The sequence below is a fragment of the Abrus precatorius genome, unplaced genomic scaffold, assembly GCF_003935025.1.
Source record: "Abrus precatorius isolate BTA unplaced genomic scaffold, Abrus_2018 Scaffold8, whole genome shotgun sequence".
NCBI lineage: Eukaryota > Viridiplantae > Streptophyta > Magnoliopsida > Fabales > Fabaceae > Abrus > Abrus precatorius.
Genome location: NW_020874428.1, coordinates 18,566,625 through 18,585,332, shown reverse-complemented (window position 1 = coordinate 18,585,332; position 18,708 = coordinate 18,566,625). Strand labels below are relative to the sequence as shown.

Sequence of the window (18,708 nt, the reverse complement as noted above, 5' to 3'; positions counted from 1 at the left end):
TGATAGAACAATAAAGAAGTCAGTCAAGTCTTGACTTTTAGTATGAGGAAAGACATGAGAGCTTTGGAAAAGGAGTAGGAACAAAAAGGTCCATGAGGCATACTAGGCATGTGAGCATATGAAATAAATAGCACAAGGCCTACAAAATGAGGTATGTATGAGGCTCATAAGATGATTCAAACATGCAAGGGTATAAGATGAGAATAAAACATAGGCATGTGAGATAACAGGAAGCCTTGCAAGATCCAACTAGAATGAGAGTAAAGTTTATGAGATATAAGAGGTATGCGTGGTGGAATGAGCATGTGGACCTTTAAGAAAAATTGGTATGAGTACCTCTGAAATGTGAAGCATAAGACTTGTGAATTGCAACAAGCACAACATTCTTTGATGCACAAAATACATGAAGCTTATGATTAAGCACATGTATTGGCTTAGGCCTCAGGGATGTATGAACACAAGTACTTGTAAGATGGATAGGCACTACAACTTTTAAAATAAGCTAACATAAAATCCTACAAGGTAAAATAGGCATTAGGCCTAAGATTACAATAGACACTAAGTCCTTAGAGACGAAGCACACATAGAGACTTATGAGATAAACTTGTGTGAGGGCTTAGTTGGTAAGCGAGTAAGAATAGGCGTGCTAACCTATGAGGTACAATGAGCTTAGGAGTTCATAAGCATAAAACCTATGTAGGCATGAAAGTTTGCACAATATGCAAGAGATAGATTTTTGAAAGCAACAAGTATGAAAGCCTACAAGGTGGGTAGGTAAAAGTCTATCGAAGGCCATGAGCATAGAGACCTATAAGATTAAGAAAACACGTAGAAACCTGAGATAAAATTATGTGAGGGATTAGTTGGTAAGTGAGTGAGGCCTGTAAGAACAAGCGTGTTAACCTATGAGGTACAATATGCTTACGCATTCATAAACATAAAAGTCAAAGGAATGTAATAAGCATAGAATCTATGTAGGCACGAAAGCTTGCACGATAGACAAGAGATGGATTTTTGAAAGTAACAAACATGATAGCCTATAAGGTGGGTAGGTAAGAGTCTATTAGATGTCATAAGCATAAAGACCTATTAGATTAAGAAAGCATAAGAACCTATGAGGTCTATGTAGAAGCATAAAGTTTGTAAGATGGAGAAGGTCCAGATACCTATGGATTAAAGTAAGCGTGAGGACTTAACACTAGAGCCTAACAAGTGCAAGCATGATGGCTTATGAGATACAACAAGCATCAAGCTATGAGGTAAGTACGTGCAAAAGCTTATGAGATGTAGCAAGCATGAAAGTCTATCAAAAAGCACGATATCTTATGAGACATAATAGGTATAAGGGCCTATGAGGTGAGTAGATGTGAGACATATCAAGTGGTGTAAGCACCAAAACTATTAGAACAAGCATGCTAACTTATGATGTGTACAATCTTAGGAGTGCATATGCACAGAAACCTAATTAGGCATAGGTCCTAGGTATGTGCAAAAGGGCCTATAAGAGAAGGTATAGACTTATGAAAGTAGAAAGCATGAAAGCCTATAAAGTGTGTAAGTACAAAAGCTTGTAAGATGAAGAAGGCATGGGAACCTACGAGATAAAACAAGTAGAAGGACTTTGAAATTAACTGACTTTAGAGTATGCAAGAAGAGATAGGCTCATGGGCCTATGAAATAAGATAGCCATAAGACCTATGAAATAGGTGGGTATAGAAGTATGTGAGATGAAGAACGTACAAGAACCTATAAGAAGAAGCAAGTACAAGAGCTTGAGATGAATTGATATCAGAGCTCATAAGATAAGATAGGCACATGGAACCTATCCAAGATGAAGAATGTACCAAAATTTATGCAAAGAAGCAGGCATAAGAGCTTGAGATTAGTTGACATCAAAGCTCCTAAAATGAGATAGGCTTATAAGCCCGTGAAATGAGATAGCCATAAGACCTATGAGATGAGTAGGTACAAAAGTGTGTGAGATGAATAATACATGAGAATCAATTAGAAGAAGCAAGCACAAGAGCTTGAGATTAGTTGACATCGTAGCTCATGAGATGAGATAGGCTCATAGGCTTGTGAAGTGAAATAATCATGGGATCTATAAAATGGATATGTATAGAATTATTTGTGATGAAGAATACGTAAGAATCTACAAGAAGAAGCAAGTACAAAAGCTTAATATTAGTTGACATCAAGGAACATGAGCTAGTGCAATAAGATAGCCTTGGGACCTATGAGATTGATATGTATATAAGTGTGAGAAATGAAGAATGTACAAGAACCTATAAGAAGAAGCAAGAATAAAAGCTTGAGGTTAGTTGACATCAGAGCTCATAAGATGAGATAGATACATGGACCTGTGAAGTGAGATAGTCATGAGATCTATGAAATAGGTATGTACAAAAGTATATAAGAAGAAAAGTGCATAAGAACCTAATAGAAGAAGCAAGTACAGAAGTTTGGGATTAGTTAATATCAGAGTTAACAAGATAAGATAGGCACATGGACCTATGAAACGAGATAGGCTTGGGACTTATGAGATCGGTATGTACTGAAGTCTGTGATATAAAGAAAGCACAAGAACCTATAAGGAGAAGCAAGCACCACAATTTTGAGATTAGTTGACATCAAAGCTCATAAGATGATATAGATACATGGACCTGTAGAATGTGATATGATAAATGCTTTCTATACTTGATCCTACATTGTAATTCATGAATGATAATTGAGAGTTTTAAGCTATTCATTGAGAAAATTTACTATTATTAATTTTATTTTATTCATATTTCAGGAAAAAGGATCAAGAAGTGAAAGCCTTAAAGATGTCGAGAATTGAAGAAAAAAAGAAACCAAAGATATACACGGGCAAGTACATGCCCGTGTATATGAGCGTGTATCTCACTGGTCGTGTCAATTGAAGTGTATCATCAAGACCAGAGATGTACACGGCCAGATACATGGCCGTGTACATGAGCGTGTACTTTTATGGAAAGCTTTGAAAGGCATCTATTAGAAAACAGAGATGTACACGGCCAAGTACATGGCCGTGTACTTGGGCGTGTACTTTTACGCGTGTCAGAAATTTAACTTTTGTGAGAAAATTAACCCTAGGATAATTTCTATAAAAGGAGAACTGAACTCAAACCTAAAGGAGGCGGTTTTTGGAGACGAAAGACTCAGAGACAGCAAGAGGATGGGATTAAGCATTTTATTTCATCTCTTTTGTAATTTTAATTTCAAGATGTTTAGGTTCTAACTTTCTTTTGAGTATCTAGACGTAATGAATCCTAATTGACTAAATTTTCTAGAATTCTTCTAATGCTATTTCATGTTCTTTTCTCTTAGGTTTAATTGAGTAGTATCAATTTTCTCTATCTTATTTTCTTGTTTAAATTTGAGTAAAATTCCTGCATGAAATTAACATTTCTCAATTAAAAAGACTTGAATGTATTTCTAGAGATAGAAAGACGTGAGTTTTCTGTATTAGGATTAACCCTAATTATGGAATTCATAATGAACTTAATGCAACCTAGGGGTATTAATTAAGGAAGAGATTCCGATTAATCAACTGAGGGTTAGGAATCATTATCCTTGAGAAAGGTATTGATTTAATTTGAAATTTTCTGCAACGATAAGGGTTTGGAACTAAGTAGTTGAAGAAGAATTTCAGTTATTTGGACACTTATGGGGATTTACAGTCTAGATACTTGCCTTTTTACATTGAATACCTTCAGTCATAATTTTTTATAATTTATTTTCACTAGAATATCTGTTCCTTTTAATTTATTATTCTTTTACTTTTAGCAATTTCATCAACAAGGTTTATTTCTCATATTTATTAACAATTACGCAATTAAGGAAAAGTTTCTTAATAACAGTCCCTGTGGATACGACACTTGGTACTTTAATTTTAATTTTAATAATATTACTTCGACAACGGGTACACTTGCCCAGTGATTAGTTTTTACACACCAAGTTTTTGGCGCCGTTGCCGGGGACTGTTTAATTAGGATTCCCTTTATTACGTATTTACTAATTTTATTTATTTCTTTAGTCTTGAATTAACTTAACTATTTTGCTTTCATTCTTTTTAGGAGCTGATTTTTCTAGTTTATGATCAAAACCCGTTCTACTGCACTATCTGAAGAACTATTTGAATTTGACCCAGAGATCGAAAGAACTTCGCGAAAAATTCAGAAAAAGAGGCGACTGCTAGTACAGAGGGAAAATGCACAAACCCACATGGAAGGAATGGCAAACAACGAAGATCAACCAAGGACCATGTCTGATTATGCTCGTCCATCATTAACTGGGACAGAATCTAGCATTGTTCGTCCGGATGTGCAGGGAAATTTTGAAATAAAACCCAATGTTATTCAGATGGTTCAGCAGTTTGTCCAGTTTGATGGGTTGCAAGACGAAGACCCCAATGCTCACATTGCAAATTTTCTAGAAATTTGTGATACTTTCAAGATCAATGGAGCTACTGATGATGCAATCCGCTTGAGGCTATTTCCATTTTCTCTTAGGAGCAGAGCAAAGCAATGGTTGAATTCTCTCCCACGAGGGTCCATCACTTCATGGGAGGCTATGGCAGAAAAATTCTTGGCAAAATATTTCCCTTCCGCGAAAACTGCCAAAATGAGGAACGATATCTCTTCCTTCTATCAGTTGGAGTCAGAGACATTATACGATACATGGGAGAGGTTCAAGGAATTGTTGCGGAAATGCCCACATCATGGGATTCCGGACTGGCTTCAAGTGCAAACCTTCTACAATGGATTAAACCCAGCCACAAGACAAATGATAGATGCTGCAGCTAGGGGCACTTTAAATAGCAAGACACCAAGGGCTGCACAAGAACTGTTTGAAGAAATGGCAATGAACAGCTATCAGTGGAGCTCCACTCGATCCAAACCTGCAAAATCGGCGGGGATCTATAGTCTTGATGCAGTAACATCCTTGGCAATGCAAGTGGAAGCCTTAGGGAAGAAGATTGATGGTCTATCTGTTAACCATCAAGTTGCTCCGGTAATGAGATGTGATATTTGCGGAGGAGGCCACCCTAATTATGAGTGTCGAGCTACTCAGGAAGAATATGCCAATGTGATAGGAAACATACCACCTTACCAAAATTATAATGGCATGAATAATCCGGGCTGGAGGAACTATGCAAACCAACCATGGAACAACAACCAACAGCCAATGCGGAACAACACACTCCCAGGATTTCAACAAGCTTCACATCCACCACTACCCCCAGCTGAAAAGAAGTCAAACCTTGAGGAGTTGATGACCAAATTCATTCAAACTTCAGAATCTCGGTTCCAATCCACTGAGACAGCACTAAGAAATCAACAAGCCTCTATTCATAATTTAGAAATTCAGTTGGGTCAAATTTCTAGACTCCTCTCAGAAAGACCCCAAGGAAGCTTGCTTGGCAATACTGAGACTAATCCTAGGAAGCAGGTCAATGCAGTAACATTAAGGAGTGGCAGAACATTACAAGAGAAGGGGAAGCAAGAAACAGAAAAAGATGCAGTTGAAGAGGAGGATAAATGTCAAGAGGAGACTGTGGAAAAGCCCCCTGTAGTGAAAGAATTCATACCCCCACTTCCCTACCCAGCTAGATTGAAGAAGGACAGAGACAATGAACAGTTTGGTAAATTTCTTTCCTTATTTCGTCAGCTTCATATTAATTTACCGTTTGTTGATGCCTTGGCACAGATGCCCAAGTACGCCAAATTTCTGAAGGATCTACTGTCCAACAAGAAGAAATTGGAGGAGTTGGCCACAGTAACTCTGAATGAAGAATGCTTAGCAATTCTGCAAAACAAGATGCCCGAAAAATTAAAGGATCCAGGGAGTTTTACTCTTCCTTGTCTCATTGGTAGATTGATAGTTGATAGGGCTTTAGCTGATTTAGGTGCTAGCATTAATTTGATGCCATATTCTATTTTTAAGAAATTAGGTTTAGGGGAACCTAGGCCAACTAGGATGAGTATTCAATTAGCTGATAGGTCAATTAAATATCCTAGGGGTATCATTGAGGATGTGCTTGTAAAAGTAGACAAATTTATTTTTCCTGTTGATTTTGTGATTTTTGATATGGACGAGGACACTAATGTTCCCTTGATCTTAGGTCGTCCATTTTTAGCTACTGCAGGGGCTATAATTGATGTGAGGGATGGAAAGTTAATTTTGAGGGTTGGAGATGAAAAAGTCACTTTCAAAATTCCTGATGTGATAAAAAAGTCTTTGAAACAAGATGATTCTTGCTACTTTATTAATGTAATTAATGATTATGTTTCTGATTGTGCACAGGAATTTTTGATTTCAAACCCATTGGAAAGAAGCTTAGTTCATGATAGAGGAAAAGATGATATGAGCTTGGTAACTCAAGAACAGTGGTGTCATTTAGAAGCAACTAAGCCATTATGGAGAAAGAGAGACTTCAAAGTTTTGGAGTGGAAATCAGAGAAGCAACGCAACCCATCCATTAATGAACTGTCAGATGAAAAATTGAAGGTCTACCATCATAAAAAATTCAAGGGAGGTAAACTATTTCAAAAAGGTGATTTAGTACTGTTGTACAACTCTCATCTCAAATTATTCCCTGGTAAACTCAAATCCCATTGGTCTGGACCGTTTACTGTGCATAAGGTATTTCCTTGTGGTATAATTGAATTAACTCATCCAGAAAAAGGAAATTTTAAGGTGAATGAACATAGGCTGAAACTGTACCAAGGGGGTCAACTGCAAACTTTTGCAAATGAGGAGTTTAAACTCTTCCATGTTGAATGTTGCATGTTGAATGTTGAATTACATTGAATAGTTTAGGTTAGGTAGGTTTAGTTTATTTTAATTTAGTTATTTATTTGCTCATTTATTTATATTTTGAATAAGTGTCCTCGCCCCAGCATGAACCCTATCTCCTTCTGACCACTTTCTTAGTATAGATGATGAAGACTCAGATGATGAGTAGTTTAGTCTGCAATTAGGAGTCTTAGTTGTTGAATTTTTTACTTATGTTATATTTAGGATTTAAATTGCTTTTGTCTGTTTATTGCTTCTGTTTCTTTATCGCATTATTTTGATCATTCTACTCCTTTTGTCATTATGAACTGAGTTAAATCTTCTTATAAATCAGTTTTAATCAAGTTTCCTTTCCAAGTCAATCTCAGATTAGTTTTGCTTCCCAAGATTCTTTGCTTATTTACTTACTCTTCAGGGAAGTTTTAGTTACACTCTAACTCTTCTATTTGATTGAGGACAATGCAAATCTTACACTGTGGGGTAGATAATTATAGATGTTTGAACTGAATTGTTGTTTTATTCTTGAGCAATACTGAGTCAATTTTACTGTTGCATAGAAGATGATATTCCTGAAAATAAAAATAAAAAAAATAAATAATAAAGATTCATATGCAGTTATTCTAGATATTGGATTTGTGTTTTTGATTGTTTCTCGATTGAAGTATCGGTAGATTTTTCTGATTTGAGGACCTTGAATCTATGCCCTTGAATCTATGCAAATTTTTTTTTTTTTTAAGAATCGTTAATATCTGAAAAATTGGGGCTCTGCTCAGAAATAAAAGAGCATGCCATAGAAGCATAACTAGTTGAATGTGGATTGCAGGAAATGTCCGGATACCACATCCTAGAACCCTGAAATTGTTTGAGGTACCGATGTGGAAAGCAAGGGGTGGAATTTTCCATTAATACCTTGTGCTAATTGGGATGGAGCATAAAATGCACCCTACTAGCCGATCATGGCTCAAAGTAAAGAAAATTAAATAACACCTTGTGGAAGAATTCAAAGTTTTGAATTAAAATTGTAAGAGCTAATGGTAGAGAGGTACTTATTTCAATTCTGTCTGAAGTTACAGAGGTCGAGAGTAAAAGAAAGCACAATTTGATGTTTAAGAATTACTTTCCCTCTAAAAATAAAATAAAATAAAAATAATAAAAATAAAAAAAAATTCAAGAATTTGATTCTTTGTTGTCAAGGGTAAAATTGATATATTTCTTTGCTTGGGGACAAGCAAACGTTCAAGTTCGGGGGAATTTGATAAATGCTTTCTATACTTGATCCTACATTGTAATTCATGAATGATAATTGAGAGTTTTAAGCTATTCATTGAGAAAATTTACTATTATTAATTTTATTTTATTCATAATTCAGGAAAAAGGATCAAGAAGTGAAAGCCTTAAAGATGTCAAGAATTGAAGAAAAAAAAAAACCAGAGATATACATGGGCAAGTACATGCCCATGTATATGAGCGTGTATCTCACTGGTCGTGTCAATTGAAGTGTATCATCAAGACCAGAGATGTACACGGCCAGATACATGGTCGTGTACATGAGTGTGTACTTTTATGGAAAGCTTTGAAAGGCATCTATTAGAAAACAGAGATGTACACAGCCAAGTACATGGCCGTGTACTTGGGCGTGTACTTTTACGTGCGTCAGAAATTTAACTTTTGTGAGAAAATTAACCCTAGGATAATTTCTATAAAAGGAGAACTGAACTCAAACCTAAGGGAGGCAGTTTTTGGAGACGAAAGACTCAGAGACGGCAAGAGGATGGGATTAAGCATTTTATTTCATCTCTTTTGTAATTTTAATTTCAAGATGTTTAGGTTCTAACTTTCTTTTGAGTATCTAGACGTAATGAATCCTAATTGACTAAATTTTCTGGAATTCTTCTAATGCTATTTCATGTTCTTTTCTCTTGGGTTTAATTGAGTAGTATCAATTTTCTCTATCTTATTTTCTTGTTTGAATTTGAGTAAAATTCCTGCATAAAATTAACATTGCTCAATTAAAAAGACTTGAATGTATTTCTAGAGATAGAAAGACGTGAGTTTTCTGTATTAGGATTAACCCTAATTATAGAATTCATAATGAACTTAATGCAACCTAGGGGTATTAATTAAGGAAGAGATTCCGATTAATCAACTGAGGGTTAGAAATCATTATCCTTGAGAAAGGTATTGATTTAATTTGAAATTTCCTGCAGCGATAAGGGTTTGGAACTAAGTAGTTGAAGAAGAATTTCAGTTATTTGGACACTTAGGGGGATTTACAGTCTAGATACTTGCCTTTTTACATTGAATACCTTTAGTCATAATTTTTTATAATTTATTTTCACTAGAATATCTGTTCCTTTTAATTTATTATTCTTTTACTTTTACCAATTTCATCAACAAGGTTTATTTCTCATATTTATTAACAATTACGCAATTAAGGAAAAGTTTCTTAATAACAGTCCCTGTGGATACGACACTTGGTACTTTAATTTTAATTTTAATTTTAATAATATTACTTCGACAACGGGTACACTTGCCCAATGATCAGTTTTTACACACCATGATAGCTATGAATATATGAGATGGATATTTACAGAAGTTTGTGAGGTGAAGAATGCACAAGAACCTATGAGAAAAAGTAAATACAGGAGCTTGAGATTAGCTGTCATTGTAGCTAATAAGATGAGATAAGCACATGAGCTTGTGAAATGGGACAGCTATGGGACCTATGATATATTCAGGTACAGAAGTTCGTGAGATAGAGAATGCATAAGAGTTTATGAGAAGAAACAAGTACCAAAGTTTTAAGATTGGTTAACATCAAAGCTTATAAGATGAGATAGACTCATAGACCCTTAAAATGAGATAGTCATGAGACTTATGGAATGAAGTAGGCAAATGGTCCTTCGTGGTGAGCAAATATAGGCATGACAAGCTTATGAGACTTTGAGATGAGTAGCAACTAGAGCTATTAAGAAGTAATAAGCACAAGGTGCTATGGAATGAAATAGACATAAAAACCCTTCAAAGGTTAAAACAAAAAGAATTATGAGATGGAACCAATAAGACGATCTTTGAACCAGGAGTAAATGGTGTCCTTAATAGCAAGTGGGCACAAGGACTTGAACACAAGAAATCTTATGATGTGCAACAAGTGTAAGTTTATGAAATGAATGTTTATCATATGCAACAACAATCAAAAAAAAAAATTTTGTTCATCCTTTTTTTTTTGTTTTTTTTTCTTGTGTCTTTACTTTTCTTTTTAAAGAGATCTCAACTATCATATATGGGAGAAGTAAAGTCTAATCAGGAAATCCTTGCGGCATAATATATTCAATCCTATCTCCAAGTGGGGTCAAATTTATAAGTATGATCACATTCTTCATTTTCTAACTTGTTTCCATTTGTACTCTTAAAAACAAGGTTTTGTCATCTTTCGTAAGGAAAATTATTTTAATTTAACACAAAGTTGCCCTATTGCACTTATTCTTCTTTGATTCAAACCTTTTTCTTTCTCCCAAAATAATTGCCTCAATTGCAATCCAATCTCTGTGACCGTTCATTACACTGATATTCATATATCAAGACAAAGTTCCAAATGCATGCATTTTTCGCATTTGCTTGAATAATAAGATAGTCAAAGTTACTTGATATGATACTACCATTGTTGCATTGTTTGGGATAAAAATTATGGATAGTGAACTTAAAACGAAAGATAATGGGTAAGAAAATAAAGTTCAAAATGTACGAAAAGGAAACATGTTAGTTCAAATTCCAAAAAAAGGGATACCCTAAAGCCTTAGGTAAAGCATTAGAATTATTGCAAAATTATTTTGAAGAATTAAAAATAAAAGGAAGATTGATGGTTTCTCAATTGTTAAATTTTTATTTGGCAAACAATCATAGAAAAATGTCTTCCTTGGGGTATGATATTCCATCTTAGGACTCAGTTCAAATTAATGAAGTAAAGCTGAATAGGCATTGGTGAGATATCTAAAAAGAACCAATTTACTCTATTTCTTTAGAGATCGTTGTGGCTTTAGAATCCTGGTCATTTTTACCTTTGGTTGGTTGATATCTCTCTTCATCTCTTGGTTATAGTATTCTAACTCATTGATCATGTCCAATTAAAAACGTTCAATGTAAGGATGTAAGATTTGTAATTGATATATATATATATTTACAAAAGATAGGAATTGGTGGTGAAAAAACTTATATGTTTATTTTTTATTTAAAGAAGTTCCCTAAATTCTAACACTAGAAGTATGCTTCCTCTTAGGTCAAAAAGTGGTCAACTCCCATTCTATAGGAGCATTCACTCCTTAGTAGATGAGGCCTATCTACTAGGAATGTGTAGAACATCATATATTTTCAATCAAAAGACTATTGTTCATCAATGGATATTGTTTAAATCAAACTCAATAATGAGAAAACATAATCTTGATATTTTTCATTTGCTAGTATAACATTGAACAACTTTAAATAATTTTACTCTAAAAGTAATTTTTTTTTAAAAATAATTAGAAATAAGAAAAATGCAACTTAGTATGCTTCTAAAATGTTATATAAATACACATTATTTTGAAAAATGAACATATGGATAAATGCATGAATTATTTTTAAAAAAGTGAATGCATTAATGACTTTGAAATATGTGAATGGAGGGATCATCATTTTTTTTGTTTTACAAGCAAATGCATAAATCATTTTTTATATATATGCGAATGATGGAATCATTTTTTTGTTTTACAAGTGAATGCATGAATCATTTTTAAATGTGAATGTGTTTTTTTTTGTATATGCGAATGTCTGGATCATTTTTTATGCGAATTCATGAATTATTATTTTTTATATGTGAATGCATGAATCATTTTTTTTTTATATGTGAATGCATTACTTATTTTTTTATATATACGAATGCATGAATCATTTTTATATATGAATAGATGAATATTTTTTTTTTGTATATACGAATTCATGAATATTTTATTTCTGTATGAATCAATTCTTTTTGTATATGCGAATGGATAAATATATTTTTTTGTATATACGAATTCAGGAATATTTTATTTTTGTATGAATCAATTTTTTTGTATATGCGAATGCATGAATCATTTTTTTTTGTACAAAATGTGTAGGATGAATAATTATGAATGTGATTTTAAACAAATGAAGGAACATGATAAATTTTGTAAAGAAAATATATTTTATGTCCTTTTGGAGTTCACTATGTCCTTTTGTTGGTGCATGGTTTCATGGTTTCATGGATAGATATAGATTCCTATGGTCTTTTATGGCTCCCAGATTGCCCCTATTAAATAATAAGGACCTAGCTCATGACTTAGTCATAAGTAAGGATGTGCCCTCTCAATATAAGTAAGTCAATGTACTAGAAACAATCTGAGTGGTAGCTCAACAACTACCAAGTGAGCATAAAGCCCCTCAATAGTAGTTGTTAAGGCACCTTATACTCCTAGGCTCGCATAGGCTTGGGTATAAAGCCCGAATGTGTGTGAGGTAAGTGCTAGTGATGTGTGTGCATAGAGCATACAAGTCTTTACCCTATTAACTACCCATCTAATACAGACTAACAAATACCGAAAATGTACAAAAGTCATCTACCCTAAGATTCACAATATAGCAAGAGAAATAATAGTAACAAGATATTTAAAAAAATAAACTAAACAATAAATAAAATAAAAGGAATACACAAATGATGAGTGAAATAAAAAAAAAGATTAAAACTTTTACACACTTAATTAGAATAGATTTGACTCTAAAAAATGTCTCCAGTGGAGTCACCATCTGTTGCAACCGGGGTCACAACAGGACGGCGATGACAAGGAGTCGCCACCAAAGTTTATTAAAGAAAACATTGGAAAAAAATTTTGATAAAAAAAAAATCTTCGAAACTAAATTTGGGCTCGAAAGTCGCTTACGTGTAAGAAAGGTATTAGCACCCTACTACGTCCGTTGGTTAAAACAGTTGTCTTTTAATTAATTGTGCAAAATTTTATTTTAACTTTAAAAATATTTATTTCACTTTAAAAGAAACCAATTAATATTTCTTTTACTATTTTCAAATTTGTTACTACTATTATTTTTATATTTATTTCTAATTTTTACAATTTTTTTTTTAGATTTGAATGTTAATTTTTAAAATAAGGAAACACAATAAAAGTTATTTGAATTAAAGGAATGGGTTATTTGTAAAAATATTATTCTTTTTTTAATTTTTTGTATTAAAGAAATATATAGTAAAAAAAAGACTTATCTTAACACTTTATTTTTTGTTTTTTTATTTTTTTAAAATAAAATTAAATTTTAATTTTATTAAATTTTGTAAAGAAAATGTGCTAAAAATTAATCTTAGTTTAAAATTTTTTTAACAATATTTGAACCTGAAAAAAGTTTTTAAAAAAAATTGGACTTGATAGGTCAGGTTCTCGCTCCTACGTATCTTCCGTACGTAACGGAAGAATCAAAACTATCACGTAGTTCTTTTTCAAAAATTATGTTTGAATAAGTTTCAAAGATTTTATTTCTTTCTTTTTTTGTGAAAAACTTGATTTTTCTTTATTATTATCATTTTTAAGTAAATCCACTCCTGCACAGGATTCAAGTTAGCACACGGCTACTCAATAAACCCTTACGATCCAAGCAACGTTGAAGGTGGATCCTCCACTCTATCAAAATTACTTGGCCGTTGCGTGGATTCAAAAGACTCATTTTTTTAATAATGAAAAATTGATATACCTTTTAATATGAGATTTTTGCACGCAAAAAAAGAAACAAACGAGAGATATACAAAACAAATAAACAAATACAAGAGCAAAAAAAATGATGAGTAAATAACTCTCATTCAATTTAGGAAATAAGTTTTTTTTTAGGTTAGGATATGCAAAAAAATTAGGGGTTTTAGAATTTATGAAAAGAAAGAACTTTTAAGATTTGAAAAAAATTAAATTTTTATAATTTGCAAAATTGTTAAGGTTGAAAAAAATAGTTTGTTTTGGACCTTGCAAAAAATTGAATGATTTTGGGTTAGAAAAATAAATATTATTTTTAGGGTTTGCAAAAAAAAAGATAATTTAGAGATTAAAAAAAAAATAGTTTGTTTTTAGGGTTTGCAAAAAAGGTAATACTCAGAGTTAAAAAAAAATTAATTTTCATGGATTTAGATTTTATTTTTTAGGGTTTGACTGGGGGCTTTTAGGGTTAAAAGAACATTAGGGTTTTTAGGTTTACAGAAAAAAAAAAGAGGGTTTATCATTAAAAAAGGGTTGTTGAAGAAAAATTAGATTCTTTAGGATTTTGCAAAAGGAATAGTTTTTGGAGTAGAAATTTTTTTTTTAATTTTTTTTACAAAACGAACAAATATTTCATGTTAAAAAAAATTGAGATTTGCAGAAAGAAAAATTTTAGAGTTAAAAGGAAAATTAAAAATTTTGCTGGTTTATAAGAAAAGGAAAAGTTTTTAGGTTAGATAAACTAGGATTTGTAAAATGAAAAAACTTTAATACAGATGAAAGAAAAAACACATAAAGATATGATAAGTAAAAGAAAAAAAGAACAACAAAAGAAAAAGGAAATAGTAGTTCTTTACCGAATGATAAAGAGAAGTGAATTATATTTTTGTTGACTCATTTGTGATAACTCAGAGTTTTTGAATCGACTTTTCCTTCAACCTTCTCGATATGTTCTTTTCAATTGATCTCTAGGACTATGCTTTAATTCTCAATTGATTTCTTTTTAGCTCTTTCCTCTTTCCCTTTGTTTCTCAAGCTCTCTCTCTTGAATCTCCTCTTTCTCTTCGTTTTCTGAGCTTTCTCGCTCCAATTCTCTTTTTTTTTCTCTCTATGCTCTCAAAGTATCTCCGTAAAGGAAATAAAAGGTGTCCACCTCTAAAGTCCCCTTCTCTGAAGACCTAAGCTTCCTATTTATAAGCATTTTCTAAAACCCTAGATCCTAATAAAAGCTCCCTTATTTTCCGATGACCAATAATCAATTTTTTTTTCTTTTTTATCCATTTTCCTATAAATCTACTAACTACTTTGACCATTTCTAAATCTGATTTTACATTTAAAAATTGAAAATTTGAATTTAAATTTTATATTAGTTTTTTTTTATCTATTTTCTTAACCTCTTAAAAAAGAAATTATTATATTTAATTTTTTTGTTTTGAAATTTATTTTTGACAGGGACCGGGATAAAATTGGGTATTCACAAGGAATATTTAAACAACTTATTATTTGTCAAGTTAAATTTCAACCAACTAGACAATGCTTTACTAAAAAAGAGGACTAGAAGTCAGGGATAACAAGTCTATTCCAAATTTGCTTAGTAAACCAACAATCCCTGGAAACATGCATAAGAGATTCATCAGCCTCCCTACACTTGGAACAAATAAAAGAGTTAGCCAAATTACGATTACACCTCTCAATATTAGTAAGGAGGCTACCATGAGTAATTTTTCATAAGAGAAGTTGAATTTTAGGTGGGCCGTCCCAATCTAAAACAAAATTAAAAATGCTGGGAGCAGAGTTATCATGCATGGACAACATCTTGTAGGCAGATTTTATCGAGAAAAAACCATTACTAGAGTGCTTCCAAAAAAAAAAAAAAATCTTGGTCTCCAGACCATATAGGAGGATTGATGGAACAATGGGCTCACACACAGAATTAGGCAGCAAAGGTCTAACTCAATGCCAATTCCAGCTATCATGAGTAGGGAAAACAACCATCTGCTCACTCATATTAGAACTTTGGAGAGGCAACAGGGTATGGCTTCTAAGGTCTCGATAGTTAGGAACCTAATTATACATCCAAAACCTAATTGTCATCCCATCACCAACAATCCAGCCTAAACCTTTTCGAGAAAATATCCCACACAAACATCATATTCCTCCATAAGTGGAACTGAGTGATTACTGCTAGGACCAGTAGTATTCTTAATGGAAAATTTGTATTTTTTGTAGAGCACCTGAGCCCTCAAACTGTTAGGATAGGATATGAACCTCTAACACAATTTTATTATGAAGGTTTGATTAACAAGCCTCAAATCCCTGAAACCCAAACCCCCAATTTCCTTAGGTTTGCAAATTTTCTCCTAGCTAATTAAATGGTATTTCTTGTTTCCTAAAGATCCCCAAATAAACCTTTTACACAGAGAGTCAATCTTATTACAATAGACTTAGGAATAAGCATAGATTGCATAAAATAATTTGGAATACTCATGATACAGGATTAATTTAGCGTAATTCTACCAGCCATAGATAAGGAGTTCATCTTTCAATTTGAGAGTTTTTTTTTTAACTTTATCAATTATAAAGAAGAAATCTTTTCTAGTAGGGTCTAAATGGCTAATAGGAATGTCCAAGTATTTCCCAAAATTATGAGGGTGATTAATTGCTAGGCTGAGACTATTCTCCCTAGAAATCTCAAGGTCACAATTTTTAGAAAAGAAGACAAAGGACTTATCCCTATTAATGGAAAGACCAAATGCTGAACAAAAGTTATTCAAAATAGAATTAATGATAGCATAATTTTGCCTATCAACTTTAGCTACTAAGATTAAGTCATCAGCAAAAAATAAGTGAGATATATCAGAACCCAGGTTACTAAAGGGGAAAAGACTCCAGCTCTTATCATCAATTCTATCTTAAATTAAGTGAACAAGTCTTTCAATACAAAGGACAAAAATATAAGGGGATATAGGATCCCTTTGCCTAATACTCCTGCTAGGATGGAAACTGTCAGTTCTGTTATTATTCCAATTAATAGACATAGTTAGAGAGGAGATACAATGGTAAATAAACTCAACTAACTCATGGCTAAAGTACACAAAGAACCAAAGAACCAAAGATATACATGGGAAAGTACACGCCTATGTATATGAGTGTGTATTTCACTGGTTGCATGAATCAAGAACACAATGAAGCCAGAGATATACACGGGCAAGTATATGCCCGTGTATGTGAGCATGTATCGCACTGGTCGCGTCAATTGAAGTGTATCATCAAAACCAGAGATGTACACGGTCAAAGTACATGGCCGTGTACATGGGTGTGTACTTTTCATGAAAGCTGTGAAGCACAATTTTTAGAGACCAAAGATGTACACGGCCAAAGTACATGGGCGTGTACATGGGCGTGTACTTTTCAAGAAAGCTGTGAAGTGCAATTTTTAGAGACCAGAGATGTACACGGCCAAAGTATATGGCCCTGTACATGGGCGTGTACTTTTAACATGCGTTAGAATTTAAATTTTTGTGAGAAGATAAGCCATTGGGCTATTCATATAAAAGGAAATTTGGCACAGAAACCTAGGGGACAGTTTTGAGGTGAAGAAAGACTCAGAGACAGCTGGAGGATGGGATCAAACACTTTTATTCATCTCCTTTGTAATTTTAGTTTGAAGATGTTTAGGTTCTAATTTTCCTTTGAGTATCTAGACGTAATGAATCCTAATTGACCAAATTTTCTGGAATTCTTCTAATGCTATTTCATGTTCTTTTCTCTTGGCTTTAATTGAGTAGTATCAATTGTCTTTCATCTTGTTTTCTTGTTTGAATTTGAGTAAAATTCTTGCATGAAATTAAGATTGCTCAATTAAAAGGACTTGAATGTATTTCTAGAGATAGAAAGATGTAAGTTTTATGTATTAGGATTAACCCTAATTATGGAATTCATAATGAACTTAATGCAACCTAGGGCTATTAATTAAGGAAGAGATTTCGATTGATCAACTGAAGGTTAGGAATCATTATCCTTGAGAAAGGTATTGATTTAATTCAGAATTTTCTGCAGCGATAAGGGTTTAGAACTAAGTAGTTGAAGAAGAATTTTAGTTATTTAGACACTTAGGAGGATTTACAGTCTAGATACTCGCATTTTCCCCTTGAATACCTATAGTCATACTTTTCTATAATTTATTATCATAAGAAATTTGTTCCTTTTAATTTATTATTCTTCTATTTTTAGTAATTTTATCAACAAAAATTGATTTCTCATATTCATTAACAATTGTGTAATTAAGGAAGTAATTCTTAATAACAGTCCCTGTGGATACGACACTTGGTACTCTATTTTTCATAATATTACTCTGACAATGGATACACTTGCCCAGTAATCGGTTTTTACACACCAAGTTCCATTCAAAAATATTATTTTGAAAGGTAGATATGTTATTAACCCATGATCTGAAAATCAACCAAGAATTCTTAACTTGGGCAGAAAATTTTTTACGGAGATCCAAGGAGCAAGGAATTTAAAAGATTTATTGGTTAAATAAAAACCATCTTTATACCTAATCTTAAGCCAAAGCCCATCATGGTCTAATTTGAGCAATGTTATCAATAGCCAATGGCGGCTCATAGCAGAACCCAAAAAACTGTCATAAAGTTATGGCGGCCGCCATGGCAAGTTATGGCAGATATAATAAAATATATAAAAAAAAATACTATAGGTCACAAAAAATAATAAAAAATAATAAACTCAAAATATATGTAGTATAACCCATAATCCAAAGCATAATTCAATACAAAATATGCAATTACCAAATGTCAAGTTAATATTAAAAATAAAGATTATCAATTTAGTACTTTTTTTCAACTCCAATATAATCATCCTATTTGTCATCCACCAAGGCATATCCCTCCTTCTCTTCTCCCTCAGATTGTGGAAAATTAATTTGTAATTCATCTTCTGTTTCTTCCAACATCTCTTTATCTTCTAATTCTTTATCATCATCTTCAAGAACCATTTTCTCTTTTCCTTTTACTATTGAACATGTTGTGATCTTGAAAACTTTTGCAGCTTTGATAGTGATACCACTTGATGGACTCTTTCTTTTCTTAGAATGATGCCTAGTATATGTTGTAAGCTCTCCAAT

General features: G+C 32.7%; 1 protein-coding gene and 1 non-coding gene across 2 annotated transcripts; one reads left to right on the top strand and one right to left on the bottom strand.

Moving 5' to 3' along the window:
• Positions 1-1,223: 1,223 nt before the first annotated feature.
• LOC113874377 lies at positions 1,224-16,825 on the top strand. The gene is made up of 4 exons (XM_027512599.1): positions 1,224-1,259; positions 4,114-6,210; positions 6,328-6,531; positions 16,745-16,825. The coding sequence occupies exons 1-4, from the start codon at positions 1,224-1,226 to the stop codon at positions 16,823-16,825; spliced, it is 2,418 nt and encodes an 805-aa protein (XP_027368400.1).
• LOC113848604 lies at positions 4,642-4,748 on the bottom strand. The gene has a single exon (XR_003501868.1). It is a non-coding gene; the product is annotated as a small nucleolar RNA R71 (small nucleolar RNA).
• Positions 16,826-18,708: the final 1,883 nt, after the last annotated feature.

What these genes read in the sequence shown, in the direction of transcription:
- LOC113874377 (XM_027512599.1), top strand. Translation starts at nt 1,224, where the DNA reads ATGGCTTATGAGATACAACAAGCATCAAGCTATGAG. An exon ending in AACAAGCATCAAGCTATGAG is followed by an intron (nt 1,260 to 4,113) that starts GTAAGTACGTGC and finishes TGATTTTTCTAG; the next exon opens with TTTATGATCAAAACCCGTTC. An exon ending in TGTCAGATGAAAAATTGAAG is followed by an intron (nt 6,532 to 16,744) that starts GTCTACCATCAT and finishes GCATGAATCAAG; the next exon opens with AACACAATGAAGCCAGAGAT.